Source organism: Eriocheir sinensis, unplaced genomic scaffold (genome assembly GCF_024679095.1).
Source record: "Eriocheir sinensis breed Jianghai 21 unplaced genomic scaffold, ASM2467909v1 Scaffold21, whole genome shotgun sequence".
Classification (NCBI taxonomy): domain Eukaryota; kingdom Metazoa; phylum Arthropoda; class Malacostraca; order Decapoda; family Varunidae; genus Eriocheir; species Eriocheir sinensis.
The window spans coordinates 1,336,689-1,357,962 of NW_026111510.1; the positions used below are offsets into that span (position 1 = coordinate 1,336,689).

General features: G+C 42.4%; 1 protein-coding gene across 11 annotated transcripts; it reads left to right on the forward strand.

Moving 5' to 3' along the window:
* The first annotated feature begins 1,199 nt into the window (after positions 1-1,199).
* Positions 1,200-21,265, forward strand: LOC126990837 (cellular tumor antigen p53-like). Of its 11 annotated transcripts, none has more exons than XR_007744854.1 (7): positions 1,200-1,240; positions 2,091-2,211; positions 2,994-3,190; positions 3,983-4,125; positions 7,526-7,719; positions 15,654-15,739; positions 20,310-21,265. XR_007744854.1 is itself a non-coding variant. In XM_050849483.1 (6 exons), exons 3-6 carry the CDS (start codon positions 3,135-3,137, stop codon positions 20,441-20,443), a joined length of 375 nt encoding a protein of 124 aa, XP_050705440.1. In that variant the 5' UTR covers positions 1,200-1,240; positions 2,091-2,211; positions 2,994-3,134; the 3' UTR covers positions 20,444-21,265. The 11 variants fall into 11 exon arrangements, 5 of the variants coding, with proteins under 5 accessions (XP_050705440.1, XP_050705441.1, XP_050705442.1 ...); XR_007744853.1 differs by having other exon boundaries at positions 7,577-7,719; XR_007744857.1 differs by lacking the exon at positions 3,983-4,125 and having other exon boundaries at positions 7,577-7,719.
* Positions 21,266-21,274: the final 9 nt, after the last annotated feature.

Genomic DNA, 21,274 nt, shown 5'->3' on the forward strand with positions numbered 1-21,274 from the left:
TTGTTCATTTTCATGTGCAATAATTTCCTCTCTCAAAAGTGACTCCATCATCTTGCAGAATATACTAGTAAGGCTGAAATAGGGTTTTGGGTGGATCACATTTATTCCCCAAAAATGGCTGTGATGTGAGCTACCCTCCAGTCCTGGTACCACACCATCCTGCATATGAACTGCTGTATAGTATCCTCAGCACCAGCAGTGCTCCTTCAAGCTACACTTTAATGATCCTAAAAGGGTGTATCCAAAAACTGGTCAGGTCCAGGTGACTTGTTTCCCATAAGTTGATTACCTTCCTTATTTTATCCTGTGTTATTTCCACATTATCAAATAAGTGAGTGTGTGGGGCAGAGAATGTCCAGCTACTGTGTTTCGATACATGCAGGTTCATTAATAGGAAACCCCAACAAACTGTTCAGATAATATATCTGCCTTTTAACTTTAACCTTGTTGCTTTTCAATTTTCTCCTCAGTAACCTTACCTAACATTACTGCCACAAGACACTTAGGCTGAAGGAACAATATTAACTCAATGTAAACTAACGCACACTACAGTAACCTTACCTAACATTACTGCCATAAGACACTTAGGCTGAAGGAACAGTATTAACTCAACTTAATGTAACCTAACACACACTACAGTAACCTTACCTAACATTACTGCCACAAGACACTTAGGCTGTGTGTGACAACTAGCTTAATTGTTTGTCGTGATTGTAGCTTTTAGTAAGGTGTGTTATTTTGGGCGCCAAAAGTGTGTCCGGTTAATGGTTTTTATGTCACGGCATCAATGGCTCACGGCTGACTCGGCCAGGACTCCTTCAAAGCTCCAGGAAACTAATAGCAAAGAGTGGACTGATCCAAACAACTGAAAAATAATACAAATGTGTGTGTGGGAACCTGGAGTCCTGGTCAGGAGTTAGTTATAATATATATGGCTAGGCTTAAAAGAATATATGGCTGGGTTAGTTAAAATATACATATATGACTAGGGCTGAAAATTTATGGCTGTGTTAGTTTAAATATATGGCTGGAGTTAGTTAAGAATCCTTATAATACTTAGTAAACCCAACACTAGGGTAAGGTGATGTACTCTCCGGTGCTAAATCTCCCACAGATATACTAATTGGACTTTGCCACACAGATGCTGGACTTTGTGGACGCTGGCGGACATGGGGAGGTGTCCAAGGGCGCAAGGCAAACCGAGGCGAGGAGTACAGCACACTGGATGAGGGGGACCATGGTAAGGGGTGGAGTGCTTGCTTCAATTCTCTGTTCAGTTATTTTCTTTTCCTTAGGCCAAAAGTTCAGGCTACCAAAAAGGATAATATTAGTCAAAATTTGTCCTAAAAAAAGATATAATTGCTGAAGTGCCATGCTCTTACTGATGAACATGAATTAGCATAGAAACACACACACACACACACACACACACACACACACACACACACACACACACACACACACACACACACACACACACACACACACACAAAGAAATATAGAGGTTTGGAACAGACTAAGTGAAAAAATAGTATCGGCGAAGAGTGTGCAGAGCTTCAAGGGAAAGTTGGATAATTATAGATACGGAGACGGGACCGCACCAGCGTAAGCCCAGGCCTGTAAAATTACAACTAGGTAAATACACACACACACATGCAGACTCACCATTCTGATAGCCCAGTGGAAAAAGCTCTGCTGCGTGGATCTTAAATGCCACTCTAAGCGAGAAAAATGAGAAAAAATCACCCCTCACACAAACCATTTCATAATATATATCAACGCATTTGTGATCAGTTTATGCATCATCTAATTTTGGGGGTTTATATTATGGCAAAAATTTGGCCTGTTGCTGCTACACACGGTAAAGACACACATTTGGCCCATCGCTGCTACCGGGCTAAGAAACTACCCTTGGAAATAATCACAACTCCTATGAAAGCCTTGTCATTGTGTGTGTTTGTGTGTGTGTGTGTGTGTGTGTGTGTGTGTCTGGGCGTCAAAATGTTTAAGAATCTGGCCCTCCTTCACCATTACTTATACCCTAATAATTCTCACCATCAGTCAGTTACCACCCCCTTTACCCCTTCCAGGATGGTGCAGGGCTCTCAGGAGATGGACAAGCAGAAACAGGGGACCAGAACTCACAGGTGTTCTTCATTGAGTGTGTGAGTGCTGCTGTCGTCTCCATGAACACCTGCTCGGAGGCACCAAGTGAGTAGATGACGCTACCCAGAGTGACTGAAACGGGGAGGGCTTTGGGGAGTGAAACAGGGCTTGGGGTATCTGAGGTACAGTGAAACAGGACTTAGAGAGGAGCTGGGGGAGTGAAACAGGGCTTGGGGAAGTTATATCTAGGCTTGGGGGTGTCTGAGGTTGAGTGAAACAGGGCTTACATAAGTTTCTAAGTGGGGGGGGGTGTTTGTGTACTGCCCCTCACACAAGGCATAAAGGTGTATATATATATCCCTACATTTGATATACTCATTTATTAATTTGCAAGGGTTTTGAATTTTTACGTTAAATTTTACTCCCAACAAATTATTTTATCACAGGGGACAAAGGTTTGTACTAAATGTCTGGGCATCTCAGTTCACCTATTTGAAAAGCCTCTCATAGTACTTGTTGGGGTGTCCATGGGGTGTTTTGGGATGCTGGTGATAGTTTTAACACGCCCTCTGCACCTTGAATGGGAAAATCACCTATGAAAGCCCTGTTAATCTTCACTGTGGCCTTGGGAAACAGTCATAGTAGAAGCTGAAACTCTCGTATAAGTTGCTGGCTTTCCATGGACTGTTTTGTGATGCTGGTTATAGTTTGACATGGCTTTTGCACCTTGATAGGGAAAATCAGCCATGAAATCCTGGATAATTTTCTCTGTGGCCTTGGGAAACAGTTGTAATGGGATATCATTATGTATAACAATATTGACCTAAGAACATTTAATTCTTTATTTTTCCAAGGCATGAGTGACCCCCAAACCCTCCCTTCCACAGGACCCGTCAAGCCAGTCCGCCCTGCAAGACTGCCTGGTCAGGATGGGGTCCAGCCTTGCACAGAACTGCTTGGCTGGCTGGCCAGTGTCACAAGTTGGTGGTGACAAAGTAAAGCCCTCCATGACTGCTACAGCCTGATGGATGGATCTCATGGTAGGGTATGATGGGCTGAGAGAGAAGGATGATGATGTAGCAAGGTAAGGTTCAGTTTATTCTACCCTGCTGCCAACGAGTGAACTTTTGATATGCAGTTTGGAATGTGTGTCAACTTAAGGTGTCTGGTGCAGTTTAGGGAAGGGTTAACTTTCTTGTTTTCAGCCTATGTTAAGAGCAGGGAAAGTGTAGAGTGACAGGACTTAGAGGAAGAGAAGGAAAAGGAATGTCAGTTAGAGAAGGAAGGGAAGGAGAATATGGATAAGGATGGAGTGAGAGAGAAAGGAAGAGAAGGGAAGGAAAGAAATATAAAGAAAAAACTGGAAATGAAAGGAAAATAAAGAGGAAGGAGAATATGCAAATACCAAGATGGAGACAGAGAGAGAAAGGAAAGAAGGAAGGAAAGAAATATAAAGAAAAGATTAGGAACAAGAGGAAAATAAATAAAGGAGGAGGAGGAGGAGGAGGTAGAATATACAAATAAAGATGGAGACAGAGAGAGAGAGAAAGGAAGGAAGGAGAATATTCAAATAAAGATTGAGAGGAAGAGAATGGTCATCTGTTTTGTCACCTGCTAGTTGAGCACTCCTGGTCGCATGTTCCCCAAGTCTCTGCGGGCATGTGGTCCCTGAGTGAAGACGCTCGGCTGTAACTTGGCAGCTAACCACGGGCTGTTCTGGAAAATACTCTCATTGTGATTCCCTCCCAAAATTACCTTAAGTAACTCCAACCAAACCTTACCTAACTTTCCCTAACCTAACCTCACCTATCCTGCCCTGCTCAAGAGTACAGACTTGGGGAATATGCCTCCTGGTAACCCCTGTCATGGCCTGCAGGTGTGTGGTGACCCAGGCTGTGGAGGGTGGCTGCCACACTCACTGCTCCAGCCACTCACAGCTGTACCTCAGGAGCCAGACACCATCTGCTTCACTCCTGCCCAGACTTTGCCACTCACACCCAACAGCTGCTTCATCTTAAGGTAGGACTGCTTGATTATTATTATTGTTATTATTATCATTATCATTATTATTATTATTATTATTATTATTATTAACCAAGAAACAGGCCCTGCTGGAAAGAGTCAAAGGCTATAAACCAGAGGGTGAGTGACATTGTATGAATTTTATATAGAAAGAAAGGAAGGAAAGAGAGGAGATGGAAAGGAAGAAAGGGAGGAAAGGAAAGCAGAAATTGATGAATGAAAGGAGGGAAAGAGAGAAGGAAGGAAGACAGGAAGGGAAAGAAAGAAGTGAAGGGGAGGAGGAAAGGATAGAAGGAAAGAAAAAAGGAAGAGGAGGGAAGGAAAGAAGGAAGGAAGGGGGTGAGGTAAGGATACTACTACTACTACTACTACTACCATAGCTGGGCATTATCGCAATAAGTTATCACGATACTTTATCGCTGATAACAAAATCGGGTTATCGGCCATCCGCTACTTATTTAAATATATATCGGTATCTTTTTTAGTTTTGTAACCAAACTAGCGATAATCGCTACTATTTTCCGCCTCTCAGAAGAAAAAAAAACATTGTCTCCTCCCTACACGTGGCCCGGGCGCCCGGTGTTGTATGAAAAAACTTCGGGGTATGAAATATCTTCGGTGAAGAGATTTCATACTTAGATCATCAACACTAAAACACTAGCTTATTTTTTTATTACCCAAAAATCAATACAGTCACCCCCCGCCGTTCGCGGTCTCACCCATCGCGGTTTCGCGTATTCGCGGTCAACTAATTGTGACCCCCCCCCCCCGCTTATACGCGGCCCCAGTTTCGCGTATACGCGGATGCATTGACGCTAAATAGGAAGGCAGAGAGGAGGGAGGGAGGCAGAGAGGAGGGGGGAAGGGAGAGAGGAGGGAGGAAGGCAGAGAGGAGGGAGGAAGGCAGAGAGGAGGGGGGAAGGGAGCGAGGAGGGCGGGGCAATGGACGTTAAGGCGGTGTAACTCTCGCACATTTTCCGTCGATTAATGCCATTTCCGTCGATTTTTCATCGTTCCGCATGAACTTATCGCATGAATTTGTCAGACGATCAGGATCGTTTCCGCCTGCAAATTTCCGCCTTTGTTTACATTTCCAAGACCAAGACCGAGACTTTCCGCGTGGCTTCAACCTGTCTCAAACGCTCTCCTGCAGTGACAGCCTTCCTCATCCTGGTGTCACTTCTGGCAATGAGAGGTGTCACTAACTCCAGAAGTCTGTGGTACTGGCTCTTGTCCAACCTGATCCAATTCTTCAGAGTCTCATGATCCTCTAAACTCAGCTCTTTTAACAGCCTGTGGTATACACTTTCTCTTTCCCGACGAGCCAACCATGAGCGCATCCATGCACGCTTTTTGGCTTGTTTAGCTCGTCTAAGTCTCACAATACACAGTATTAGGTTCAGAGCAGCGTATCTTTGCCGCAGCGTGGACTCCATGTTTGTTTACATTCCTTGGTCTGTGCCGACGGAAAGTTTCAGACGAAACACCGTTTGTGTGTGACAGGCCGCAGCCAAGATATCGACGATTTTCAGAAAAACGACGGAAAAAGTTGACGGAAAAGGTGCTAGTGTGACACCGCCTTTAGGTTGCTCCTGAGTGACGTCACGGTTAGACTGTGACGTCATGCTTTCCTATTGGCCAGCAGCTCACTCAGGGACGACTGCTATTGGTCGAGATTTTCTCATAGCAACATTATCCTAAAAAAAAAAATTCACGCGCCGCCACACTGCAGTGTTGCCAGATTGGGCTACTTATCGCAAATTGGGCTACTTTTGGGAACGAAAAAAACATGTTTTATATGACGTGTCAGAGGTGACTTCCCCAAATGCATATTTTCCCATAGGGTTATAGTCCCGCCGTTCGCGGTTTCGCGCATCGCGCCGAAGTCCGGGAACGAAATACCCGCGAACGGCGGGGGATGACTATCAAAGAGATAAATAATTTAACTTTGCCCCAAAAATTATTATTCACTGCCTCAAATTTGATATTACATATTCGTTTATGAGCATGCCATGGTATTGAAGGCACCCGGTGTTGTGTTATTTGGTGTCCCATCTTCAACAGCTGGCGCTTTTGTTTACAAACACTGGTCTCTCGTGAACTGCGCATGCTCAGACCAGCAAGCGTAGACCTGTACAGTCTCACAAAGCTTTTTAACTGTAATTAAGAGTTGCTGGAAGGCTGAATCAGACATACAGTACCACTACCACCATCCTCGCTGTTTCTAGAACGACACTCTGTACGAGTTGTATTTATATGTACAGAGTGTCGTTCTAAGGCTAAAGATATTACTATGATTCAGCCTTCAACAAAATTAAAAATTTTCTCTTTGGTATATTGATTTTTGAGTCTAGCATAAAAAAAAACCCAGTGTTTTAATGTTGATGCTGTATGAAATCTCTTCACCGAAGATATTTCATACCCCGAAGTTTTTTCATACAACACCGGGCGCCCGGGACACACATGTGCAGTAGGAAGGAGACAGCGGTTTTTTTTTCTGAGGCGGAAAAAAGTAGCGATTATCGCTAGTTTGGCTACACAAGTAACGAAGATACCGATATATATTTAAATAAGTAGCGGATGGCCGATAACCCGATTTTGTTATCAGCGATAAAGTATCGCGATAAGTTATCGCGATAACGCCCAGCTAGGTTTACCCCACTCTGGCTTACAATAATAAAACTCACAGAAACATAAGGAAAATATTTTTTCACATTATAAAAATATAAAATGTATTCCCTTTTTGAAAACTATAGCCTATAAATCTCTCGATGTGAAATATAGGAACACAGTCATATTTGTGTCTCCTTATGAACAGAATGTAAAACTAAACAATTAATTAACTTTCTAAAAGGTATCCCCTTCTTTTAGACTAGTAATATTAGACTAGCTTCCCTTTCTTCTGAATTTTTGTAACAGAAGGAGCATCTACTTTCATGAAAAATATATGGAACTAAATATTCAATTAATGTGATAAAATATGTCCTTTCTATGAATATTGATATCTGAAACAGTTAAAAACACCGACTTCCTTATAGTCTCAAACTCAAAAGTGTTCACTTATGGATGCCTTTCAAAAACTTAAACATGCAGAATGCACAACTGGAGTAGGCCTAGATCTGCATGTATGTCAAAACTGCGAGTCTGATTAGGCATTACAGTATTGCTATTTTTTTTTATTTATAGCAATACTGTAATGCCTAATCAGACTCGCAGTTTTGACTTACATACAGATCTAGGCCTACTCCAGTTGTGCAATCTACATGTCATATTCTACAACTCCGACATTGGAGCCATTTTTCTGAAGGTCTTCCCTCCCAAAATTACCTTAAGTAACTCCAACCAAACCTTACCTAACTTTCCCTAACCTAACCTCACCTATCCTGCCCTGCTCAAGAGTACAGACTTGGGGAATATGCCTCCTGGTAACCCCTGTCATGGCCTGCAGGTGTGTGGTGACCCAGGCTGTGGAGGGTGGCTGCCACACTCACTGCTCCAGCCACTCACAGCTGTACCTCAGGAGCCAGACACCATCTGCTTCACTCCTGCCCAGACTTTGCCACTCACCTCCAGCAGCTGCTTCATCTTAAGGTAGGACTGCTTGATTATTATTATTGTTATTATTATTATTATTATTATTATTATTATTATTATTATTATTATTATTATTATTATTATTATTATTATTATTATTATTATTATTATTATTATTATTATTATTATTATTATTATTATTAAGCCAAGAAACAGGCCCTGCTGGAAAGAGTCTAAGGCTATAAACCAGAGGGTGAGTGACATTGTTATGAATATTAAGAACATTTTCTTCAGTAATCTTTGACAGAGTTGCAGTGTTATGATAAATGAAATTATGAAACTTAGGTTGCAAAGCAGCCTGAATCTACGACCTGTTGTTCGTTGTTTTTAGGTCTACAAAAACTTCTTTACTCTCAATTTTAGGCACTTGATACACTAAAGCAATTAATAAATCGTGAACACAGACTTTACTTGTTCATTATGTATTTATACCTTGGAGGAAGATTTATACCACTTGGCATTCCAAACCAAAACAAACCTTCTTTTGACCTGTATCGCTTTTCATCGGCTCATCACGGCCATCACTTCTTCTGGTACTAACTCCCCTCTCTGCCTCTCGTAGTTGCTACATTCTACAATTAGGTGTTCCACTGTTTCTTTCTCCCCAGTGTCCTAGACAGCTACAGCCCTTTGTGTTGCTAAGTCTCATACCTGTCAAGCTACTGTGGTGTCTTGCCATAAGATTTTGCGTTAGAGACCATAAGTTTGTGTTGAAAAGACTTCCGACGGACTCAAGCAGGGTGCACGAGATACCCCCCCCACACACACACACTAATCGTAATAGTAACCGTTACTCAGCATGCTCACATGGATTTAAATATGGCGCGTACGATATATTTAAAATTGTTTAAAACAAACATGTTAACCCTCTCGCGCACAGTAAGTTTCCAGTAAGTTTCTCTTCCACTCACCATGCATCTCTCAGGCCCGACCAGCCTTTTTTTGCCGCCGCGAAACTCTTACCTTTCAGTATGTATTTTACCATCACAGATATATCGTACCCCAATAAATTTGGTATCAATGGCTTCATAAAGACTTGTACTAGAACATGCGCAAATAAAAATAGAGGAAAAAATATATATAAACAATAGAAGCTCGTTTCAAGTCTCCGTATAGAGTATTGTAGACAATAAATCCTAAGTACCAACTCTTCCCCACTTGCTATCTCTAAATTTTGTGGGCCAACTTTTTCACCCGATTATATGTTTCGAAGCGGAATAAAGTGAGGATTCTTATGGTATCCTCAAAATCTTCATTCGCCTATTAGTTCCTGAGTTACTCCAACAAAACTGTATTTTTTCCTCTCCCATCAGAGTAGCCTAACAACTAAAAATCGCTCCATGCTCCTCATTTACGCTCTTTAGAAAGGTTGCCATATGTTATCATTAAGAAACTTATCCCGACAAATGACGCTCCAAATTTGACGCACTTCCACTGAAAACTTAATTTTTAATCAATTTTTTTACTTCTATGACGTGTTTCGCATCATCGTGCGCCAGGACCTTTTACCTTTGATGATGCGAAACGCGTCATCGTGTGCGAGAGGGTTAAAAAAAAACATTGCCAGCGGAGAAAAAAATGTAAGATTTTCAACTTACGCCGTAAAACTTGAAAATCGCCGAAATTACGTAAGACTTACGCAAAAAACGTAAGACTTGACAGGTATGAAGTCTTGGTGAGAGTGAGTTCGGCCCCTCAGCGGCTCCTTTTGGTACTGTGCGGGTTTCGGCCTTTTGAATATCTCATTACCACGAGTTCTACTGACTAGATTCTGTTCGGTACTTTCCAGATTGAACATAAGTAAGTCTTCGTGGAATCTATTGGAAAAATGGTTCAAGCTATACATGCGGCAGGAGATTAGACAAAAATGGGAGAATGGTGTAAGCTTGGGTGCGAGTATTTAGCTTGTAATAACTGAATGGTAGAGTGTTTCTCACCACTTCACCTGAAATATGTTAGCATAAACACTTGGGATCAATGTCTTGTAGACTATAGGCACCGTGCATCATGATTTATCACGTGAGAGATTTTAAAGTGTGCGAGTCTTCATAGCATCAACAGGCCTTGACTCTGTTTTAGTTAAAGTAGCTAGCGATCACTGGCAATTTTATGGGGGACAGAACTCCTCTAATTGTCGCTGACTGTATGGCTTGTCCCATTGCCTCATGCAGTGTGTGTGTGTGTGTGTGTGTGTGTATTCACCTAGTTGTGCCATACGGGAAAAGAGCTGCGCTCACGCTGTCCCGTCTCCATATCCTCTCTTATCCAACTTTTTCTTAAAATCATGAATGTTTCTTTCACAAACCACCTCCTCCTCCAGTCCATTCCACAACTCAACGCTTCTGTTTGGGAAGCTAAACTTTTTCACATCTCGCCTGCACGTGGTCGCCCTCAACTTCTTTCCATGTCCTCTCGTTTCTCTCTCGCTCCACACGCACTCCAGATTCTCCACCCTGCTCGCCACCCTGTACACCGCTATCAGGTCTCCTCTTTCTCTTCTTCTCTCCAGGGTTGTGAGCCCCATGCTATTGAGTCTCTCCTCGTAAGTCCGATCCCTAAGTTCCGGTACCATCTTAGTTGCCATTCTCTGTACTCTTTCCAGCTTTTTTATATTCTTCTTTTCGTGAGGAGACCAGACCACTGCTGCATACTCCAACCTTGGCCTTATCATTGTAACTATTAATTTCTTCATCATCTCCTCATCCAAATACACAAATGCCGTCCTTATGTTCTTCAGCAAACTCATAGTTTGTCCCGTTATCCTGTTGATGTGTTTGTCCGGTGACATGTTCTCTGAGACAGTCACTCCCAAATCTTTTTCTTCCACTCCTCTGCATATTATCTCACTTCCCATCTTATAATCATATTCACATCTTCTACCGCTCCTCCCAAACTCTATTTTTTTTACATTTCCCAAGGTTGAATTCCATCTGCCATGTACCACTCCACTCCCATATTTTGTCCAGGTCCCTCTGCAATGCCTCACAGTCCTTCACATCATTGACTCGTCTCAATAGCTTTGCATCATCTGCAAACAAACTCACATGGCTGGTCACTCCGTCCACCATATCATTTATACAAACAGCAAACATTATCGGTGCCAGCACTGAACCTTGTGGGACCCCACTCCTCACTGGGCACCAGTTGGAAGCCTTGTCCTTGATTATTGTCCTCATTTCCCTGTTAGTTAGGAAGTCCTCCAGCCACTTAATCAGCCCATTACCCACTCCACCCCTATTTTTAATTTTCCAAATTAGTCTTCTGTGCAGTACTTTGTCAAATGCCTTTTTCAAATCCAGGTACACTCCATCCCCCCAGCCTTCTCTCTCTTGTATTAAATCTGTCACCCTTGAGTAATAACATAAAAAGTTGGTGACACAAGATCTCCCTCTCCTGAATCCAAACTGGCAATCCGAGATAATTCTCTCACTTTCTAAAAATTCCGACCACCTGTTTTTAAGTAGCCTCTCACATATCTTCGCAACCACACTAGTGAGTGATACCGCTCTGTAATTTAATGGGTCCTCTCTCTTTCCTCCTTCATAAATTGGTACTATGTTTGCTCTCTTCCAATCTTGTGTGTGTGTGTGTATGTATATATATATATATATATATATATATATATATATATATATATATATATATATATATATATATATATATATATATATATATATATATATATATATATATGTATATATCCATCCTAGGAGATTTCAATGTTCACCACCAGCTTTGGCTTTCATCCTCTTTCACTGACCATCCTGGTGAACAAGCCTACAACTTTGCTATCCTCAACGACCTAGAGCAGTTGGTCCAGCACCCTACACGTATTCCTGACCGTCTTGGAGACCGGCCCAACATTCTAGACCTCTTCCTTACCTCAAACCCTTCTGCTTATTCTGTCAAACTGTTCTCTCCGTTGGGCTCCTCCGATCACAATCTTATTTCTGCATCCTGTCCTATCGCTCCTGTACACCCTCTGGACCCACCGAAGAGGCGATGCTTCTGGCATTTTGCTTCAGCTCGGTGGGACGACCTGAGGATGTACTTTTCCGATTTCCCGTGGAATGATTATTGCTTCCAGGATAGAGACCCCTCTGTGTGTGCTCAGCGCATCTCAGAGGTGATTGTCTCTGGAATGGAGGCATACATTCCTCGTTCTTTCTCTACTCCTCACGCTAAAAAGCCTTGGTTTAATCACGCTTGTTCTCGTGCTGTCAATGATAGAGAGGTAGCTCACAAAAGGTACCAGAGCCTTCAAACTAATGCTAATTATGAACTTTACATTTCTGCCCGAAATCGTGCCAAATCTATTCTCCGACTAATCAAAATTCTTTCATTAATAGAAAATGTCAAAACCTTGCTTTCTCTAACTCTTCCCGTGACTTCTGGCATCTAGCCAAAAACATCTCCTCCAACTTCACTTCTTCATCTTTCCCTCCACTCCTCAGTCCTGACGGCAACACTGCCGTCTCATTTATCTCTTAGGCTGAACTCTTCTCTCAAACTTTTTCTAAAAACTCCACTCTGGACGATTCTGGGCATATTCCTCCTACTCATCCCCCCTCTGACTCCTTTATGCCTGTTATAAAGATTCTTCAAAATGATGTTTTCTATGCCCTCTCTGGCCTCAATCCTCAGAAGGCTTATGGACCTAATGGAGTGCTTCCTATTGTCCTTAAAAACTGTGCCTCCGTGCTGTCACCCTGCCTGGTCAAACTCTTTCGGCTCTGCCTGTCAACATCTACCTTTCCTTCTTGCTGGAAGTATGCCTTCATACAGCCTGTACCTAAGAAGGGTGACCGCTCCAATCCCTCAAACTACCGTCCTATAGCTTTACTTTCTTGTCTATCTAAAGCTTTTGAATCAATCCTTAACCGGAAGATTCAAAAGCACCTTTCCACTTCTGACCTTCTATCTGATCGCCAGTATGGGTTCCGCAAGGGTCGTTCTACTGGTGATCTCCTTGCCTTCTTAACTGACTCTTGGTCATCCTCTCTTAGCCGTTTCGGTGAAACTTTTGCTATTGCGCTGGACATAACAAAAGCTTTTGATAGGGTCTGGCACAAATCTTTGCTTTCTAAACTACCCTCCTACGGTTTCTATCTTTCTCTCTGTACCTTTATCTCCAGTTTCCTTTCTGACCATTCTATTTCTGCCGTGGTAGACGGTCACTGTTCTTCCCCTAAATCTATTAACAGTGGTGTCCCACAGGGTTCTGTCCTATCTCCCACTCTCTTTCTGTTGTTCATTGATGATCTTCTTTCCAAAACGAACTGTCCTATCCATTCCTACGCCGATGATTCCACTCTGCATTACTCAACTTCTTTTAATAGAAGACCCACCCTTCAGGAACTTAACGACTCAAGGCTGGAGGCTGCAGAACGCTTAGGCTCAGACCTTACTATTATTTCCGATTGGGGCAAGAAGAACCTGGTGTCCTTCAACGCCTCAAAAACACAGTTTCTCCACCTATCCACTCGACACAATCTTCCTAACAACTATCCCCTATTCTTTGACAACACCCAGCTATCACCTTCCTTAACACTAAACATCCTCGGTCTATCCTTAACTCAAAATCTCAACTGGAAACTTCATATCTCATCTCTTACTAAATCAGCTTCCTCGAGGCTGGGCGTTCTGTACCGTCTCCGCCAGCTCTTCTCCCCTGCACAGTTGCTGTCCATATACAGGGGCCTTGTCTGCCCTCGTATGGAGTATGCATCTCATGTGTGGGGGGGCTCCACTCACACAGCCCTTCTGGACAGAGTGGAGGCTAAGGCTCTTCGTCTCATCAGCTCTCCTCCTCATACTGATAGTCTTCTACCTCTTAAATTCCGCCGCAGTGTTGCCTCTCTTTCTATCTTCTATCGATATTTCCACGCTGACTGCTCTTCTGAACTTGCTAACTGCATGCCTCCCCCCTTCCCGCGGCCCCGCTGCACTCGACTTTCTACTCATGCTCATCCCTATACTGTCCAAACCCCTTATGCAAGAGTTAACCAGCATCTTCACTCTTTCATCCCTCACGCTGGTAAACTCTGGGACAATCTTCCTTCATCTGTATTTCCTCCTGCCTACGACTTGAACTCTTTCAAGAGGAGGGTATCAGGACACCTCTCCTCCCGTATTTGACCTTGCTTTCGGCCACCTCTTTTGTTTCTTTTTTAGGAGCAGCGAGTAGCGGGCTTTTTTTTTATTATTGTTTTCTTTTTTTGTGTGCCCTTGAGCTGCCTCCTTTGTTTAAAAAAAAAAATATATATATATATATATATATATATATATATATATATATATATATATATATATATATATATATATATATATATATATATATACAGTCACCCCCGCCGTTCGCGGTCTCACCCATCGGTTTCGCGTATTCGCGGTCAACTAATTGTAACCCCAACATACGTGGCCCCAGTTTCGCGTATACGCGGATGCATTGACGCTAAATAGGAAGTCAGAGAGGAGGGAGGGAGGCAGAGAGGAGGGGGGAAGGGAGAAAGGAGGGAGGAAGGCAGAGAGGAGGGAGGGAGGGAGGCAGAGAGGAGGGGGGAAGGGAGAGAGGAGGGAGGCGGGCAATGGACGTTAAGGCGGTGTCACACTCAGCACTTTTTTCCGTCGAGTAATGCCATGTCCGTCGATGTTTCATCGTTCCGCATGAACTTATCGCATGAATTTGTCAGACGATCAGGATCGTTTCCTCCTGCAAATTTCCGCCTTTGTTTACATTTCCAAGACCAAGACCGAGACTTTCCGCGTGGCTTCAACCTGTCTCAAACGCTCTCCTGCAGTGACAGCCTTCCTCATCCTGGTGTCACTTCTGGCAATGAGAGGTGTCACTAACTCCAGAAGTCTGTGGTACTGGCTCTTGTCCAACCTGATCCAATTCTTCAGAGTCTCATGATCCTCTAAACTCAGCTCTTTTAACAGCCTGTGGTACACACTTTCTCTTTCCCGACGAGCCAACCATGAGCGCATCCATGCACGCTTTTTGGCTTGTTTAGCTCGTCTAAGTCTCACAATACACAGTATTAGGTTCAGAGCAGCGTATCTTTGCCGCAGCGTGGACTCCATGTTTGTTTACATTCCTTGGTCTGTGCCGACGGAAAGTTTCAGACGAAACACCGTTTGTGTGTGACAGGCCGCAGCCAAGATATCGACGATTTTCAGAAAAACGACGGAAAAAGTTGACGGAAAAAGTGCTAGTGTGACACCGCCTTTAGGTTGCTACTGAGTGACGTCACGGTTAGACTGTGACGTCATGCTTTCCTATTGGCCAGCAGCTCACTCAGGGACGACTGCTATTGGTCGAGATTTTCTCATAGCAACATTATCCTAAAAAAAAAAAAATTCACGCGCCGCCACACTGCAGTGTTGCCAGATTGGGCTACTTATCGCAAATTGGGCTACTTTTGGGAACGAAAAAAACATGTTTTATATGACGTGTCAGAAGTGATTTCCCCAAATGCATATTTTCCCATAGGGTTATAGTCCCGCTGTTCGCGGTTTCACGCATCGCGCCGAAGTCCGGGATATATATATATATATATATATATATATATATATATATATATATATATATATATATATATATATATATATATATATATATATATATATATATATATATATATATATATATATATATATATATATATATATATATATATATATATATATATATATATATATATATATATATATATATATATATATATATATATATATATATATATATATATATATATATATATATATATATATATATATATATATATATATATATATATATATATATATATATATATATATATATATATATAAAAACCAAAAAAACATTAAAACAAAATAAACATCCTTTTTTTACCGTGTTTTTTTTCCACCCTGTCTCCAAGTGTATATTTATGAACCATTATTTGCAGGATCAGCGATGTGGAACCAGCTGTACCACCACCACCACCACCACCACCAGGGGAGCCACTCACTGCCACAAGAAGGAAGGAAGCAGGTATGTATTATTATTATTATTATTATTATTATTATTATTATTATTATTATTATTATTATAATTATTATAATTATTATATTATTATATTATTATTTTTGTTGGGCTGTTAAAGCCCAACCAACAGGTCCTGTTGGCAGTAAGGGCAGACACCAGTACTGGTATTGGCAGTACTGTGTGACACAGTCAGGGCACCAGTCTGCTCATCAGTCTGGTGCTGTTGTAGAGTCAGTACTGTTAGGACCTGTCCTGTACTGGTACCTGCCCAGGCCAGCCCTACCCCCAGCTGGACCTGTGTGTTCAACCCTTTTAATAATAAATCCTTGCAGCGAGGACCAGCGTAACTTGCCGGTGGTGCTAAACCCTTGCAGTGATCACCAGTCGCACTCAAATTGCCCGCATATGAGAGTGTTCCAACACTATTTCTCACCCCACAGCACTGCCAATTGAGTGGGTTTTCCACTAAATTTGGTGTAAAATCATATCAGCCTAGAGCGGAAAAGCGCAGAAAATCTACGGACGAGTAACTGGTGGATGTTGTTGTCCAATATTGCAGTATTTTTGCATAGCTTCACCTCACTGATTTTTTGACCATATAGTTGTAAATTTTGCATTTGGCAGTACTGCCCTGCCAGCACCCCATCATCAAGAGAGCTACTCAGTAATTGCCTTACGGTTGACCGTCACGCATGCACAAATGTACGTCTTCACAGGCAACACCCCCTGAACGTGCCTGTACGTTCGCAGGAGAGGCTTACATAACCGAATCATATAGATCTTGGCCTCTTCTTTCCAAAGGTGTTTTTGTTTTTTGGCTGCGGTGAATTGTTTTTGAGATACAGCGGTTGAAAGAGCGAGCACTAGCGTCACTTGCTGAACGTGCCTGTACATTTGCAGGAGAGGCTTACGTAACCGAATCTTATAGATCTTGGCCTCCTCTTCCCAATGTTTTTTTTTTTTTAGCTGTGATGAATAGTTTTTGAGATGCTGAGGTTAAAAGAGACCCCCTCCCCCAGCTGGGCTGCCCGAGTGCGCCTGGGGGATAGTCTCGCTGCGAGGGATTAGCAATGAAAGGGTTAACAGCTGCTGGCAGGTATGATTCAGTGTTCAGAACACTGATCTCTGAATCTAAGGATTGGTTAAGTCTGTGCAAAGCTTGAAGCCACAGCCAGCTTTGGTTCCCTGGGCCCATGTAAGGTTTGGGACGTCAGTGAGTGGCAGGCAGTGATGAAACACTGCTGCCTTACAAATTTATTGAATATTTTAATGCCCTCACTACCATGTGTTTATGCCAAAACAACACTGGCTGCCTGTTTTGCCTGCCCAAAACAAAGGAAATGTCAGCACCTGCCTGTAACATGCTCTAAGTACTGATGGCTGTGATATTTTGAAAGTGTTACCTGATTGTGTTGGAAATGCTGCAAACCACAGTAATAATGATGTCTGCAACATTTATTTAATGGCTGACACAACAAAATCAGACATAGCATTGTTGTCTTGCAAGATTTGAAGCAAAACAGTTACTCTATTGGATGGTGACCAAAGAAAACTGTCACACCTGGTGACTTGTAAACTGTAACACTTGTTCTTCCTCAAGTCAGCCCAGTAATACTTAACACATGCCAGTGTGTACAGCATGATACTACAGCCAAGGAATTATTGTTTTGTGCCAAGTATGGGAACAGATAGTGTTTACTTTCACTTAATGGGATAACACACCATTAGTTAGGGCACTCAGTACACTTGTAATGGAGTGTGTTAGCACGGACACACTCAGCCAGTGATGAGTCGTGAATGTTTCCCTCAACAGCTGAGGCCCCGGCCTTCAGGACTCCTGCCTGGCCCACTACAGAGAAAGACACCAACAGGTCACTGTTTTGTACACTCTCCACACTTTTATCTCCTCATTTATATAGAAAGAAGTATTCACTAGTAAATGATACCCATGGAAGGGAAACTTAAGCACCTGAACTTGAAGATGAAGGAAATGTCTGAGGCTTCATGGTGAGGACTGTTTCAGGGATGAGCTGTTTGTAAGGAATTTTTGTAACTTACAGTACACTATGTGTGTCCAATGGTGTTTCTTGCAATCATCATCCTTTCCTTTGAATTGGCCAGAGTGTCCCCATGAAGCTTTGGTGTTGATGAAGACATTCTCTGGGTCAGCCTGTGTGCATATTGCGGTAAATACAGGAACGTGTGAGTCCACAGCTATACAAAACACTGAACCCGCGATTGTGTGATCACAGGTGTACAGTTAACATGGGCATGGACACTTGTGGACAGAAGTGAAGACAGATTGCAGAACAGCCTGGCAGGACTGGCAACTCATCCCTGACCTTACTTGGACATTTCCTTCAAGCCAATAAACTGGCCCTGAGAGATATATGTCATGCCCCAAGAGCATACTTTTCTATTTCCTCTATTTCCCAACACGTCCTCTGTGTGTATCGAAACACACGAGAAATTAATCAAGATCATGGTATTCGCCGGCTGCCTGGGATTGAACCCGCGACCAGCGTGATGGAAGAGCCACTCCTTACCGAGTCGGCCAAAGAGGTACCCCACTGGCTAAGTGGGTTATGGGAGGCTCGTTCATCAGGCATAGTCGCCGCACTACACACACATATATATATATATATATATATATATATATATATATATATATATATATATATATATATATATATATATATATATATATATATATATATATATATATATATATATATATATATCGCCTAAATCTGAACGCCGTATAACAACTGTTTTGCAAAGATAAGCACACGACGTGAGCTAAATCATTTTAAGGTTGTCTTCGGTACTGAAGACAACACATGACATTTGCAGTTGCATTTTTCTAAACAAATGAATGTATAATTGTAATTCAGGTACTACTACGTTATTTTACCGTGTTTTACATCACAACGTTTAGGAGGGAACATTATAACATAAACAATAAATACACGTTATCTTCAAATGTAGGAAACATTCTGAGAGCAGCGACATCACTTCATATCGCTACTGTACATCTGCAACATGTCTTCATTTACAAAAATAAGATGATCATTTAAAAGTGTATAAGATTAGGAGTAAAGAAATTATACATGTGAAAGGTAAATAAGAAATAATAAAAAGCATAAAAAGATACAAAATACAGAAAGATTTGTTCAGTGCCACAACAGTTTTACCAAACACTGAGTTGAGTCTGGAAACTTGCTTCACTGCTGGATGGTTTATATTTTATGGTTTTTTTTTCTTACAGTAAAGGACGTCGCTCAAGGTCAAAAAGAAAGATAAAACAGACTTTCCTTCCTTCATATGCACAAGAAGTGCTTTCATAATCAAAATTCTCTTATTCGGAGTGTTAGGGAGAGGGTTAGTGCTCTCCCTGATACTTGTGACAGGTGTACAGGGGCCCACAGACATGCTCCCTTCCTCCAGACATGTGGACACAGGGAAATGGTTCTCAGGTCTATGTTTTTAACTGTATCGGGCTCCCAATATAACCCAGCATCACTCTGTACCTGTCTTCTTAAATGTGTGTGTCTCCCATTACTACAACCATTTCCCAAGGCCACAGGGAAGACTGACTAGGTTTGTTTCCATGGGTGACTTTTCCATTGAAGGTGCAAAAGCCATGTATCATCACAAAAATACTACGTGAAAAGCCTAGCAAATTCTATAAGAGACTTGTCATCTCCCATTATGACTATTTTCCAAAGCCACACTGACTAGGTTTGTTTCCATGGGTGTTTCTTCAGATGAAGGTGTGCAGAAGCCATGTATCACCACCATCACAAAACACTCCTTCAAAAGCCTGGCCAGTATATCTTTGCCTACCTACAATTTTCCGCTTCACAATATTTCACTTTGTATAATTTCTGCCTCCTCCTTGTCCTGCCCTGCCCTTCCAACCTCTCTCTCTCTCTCTCTCTCTCTCTCTCTCTCTCTCTCTCTCTCTCTCTCTCTCTCTCTCTCTCTCTCTCTCTCTCTCTCTCTCTCTCTCTCTCTCTCTTAAACTGACGAATCTATTGTACACAACATATTTGTATTTTTGCTGATGACACTTTATGCGATCGTTCGAGTAGCATATGTTTCACTGTGCGCTTTTCAGGGCTTAAAATGTCACTTTTTCTTGTGCATTATTTCAAAAGCCCTTTACACTTGTTCACTGTGTATTTAGCATCACTAGTGGTGTGGGGCATGTTCTTCGCCACCTGTGAGCAGCCACTTTTGGTGCTGGCTGGCGCGTGACCTCGGCACCCCGACCTGCTCGTGGCTGGAGAGTACCGTTCTCGTATCTCTCACAGCCTCTCGCGGGGGGAGCCTCAGTCTCGCCAGGTGTGGTACTCCTTGTACCCCTCTCTCTCTCTCTCTCTCTCTCTCTCTCTCTCTCTCTCTCTCAGAAATAATAGAGTAAAATAAACCTATGAAATCCTGGATAATCTTCTCAGTGGCCTTGGGAAACACTTGTAATGGGATATCATTATATATAACAATATTGACCTAAGAACATTTAATTCTTTATTTTTCCAAGGCGAGAGTGACCCCCAAACCCTCCCTTCCACAGGACCCGTCAAGCCAGTCCGCCCTGCAAGACTGCCTGGTCAAGATGGGGTCCAGCCTTGCACAGAACTGCTTGGCTGGCCAGTGCCACAAGTTGGTGGTGACAAAGTAAAGCCCTCCATGACTGCTACAGCCTGATGGATGGATCTCATGGTAGGGTATGATGGGCTGAGAGAGAAGGATGATGATGTAGCAAGGTAAGGTTCAGTTTATTCTACCCTGCTGCCAACGAGTGAACTTTTGATATGCAGTTTGGAATGTCTGTCAACTTAAGGTGTCTGGTGCAGTTTAGGGAAGGGTTAACTTTCTTGTTTTCAGCCTATGTTAAGAGCAGGGAAAGTGTAGAGTGACAGGACTTAGAGGAAGAGAAGGAAAAGGAATGTCAGTTAGAGAAGGAAGGGAAGGAGAATATGGATAAGGATGGAGTGAGAGAGAAAGGAAGAGAAGGGAAGGAAAGAAATATAAAGAAAAAACTGGAAATGAAAGGAAAATAAAGAGGAAGGAGAATATGCAAATACCAAGATGGAGACACAGAGAGAAAGGAAAGAAGGAAGGAAAGAGATATATATAAAGAAAAGATTAGGAACAAGAGGAAAATAAATAAAGGATGAGGAGGAGGAGGTAGAATATACAAATAAAGATGGAGACAGAGAGAGAGAAAGGAAGGAGAATATTCAAATAAAGATTGAGAGGAAGAGAATGGTCATCTGTTTTGTCCCTTGCTAGTTGAGCACTCCTGGTCGCATGTTCCTGAAGTCTCTGCGGGTATGTGGTCCCTGAGTGAAGACGCTCGGCTGTAACTTGGCAGCTAACCACGGGCTGTTCTGGAAAATACTCTCATTGTGATTCCCCCCTCCCAAAATTACCTTAAGTAACTCCAACCAAACCTTACCTAACTTTCCCTAACCTAACCTCACCTATCCTGCCCTGCTCAAGAGTACAGACTTGGGGAATATGCCTCCTGGTAAC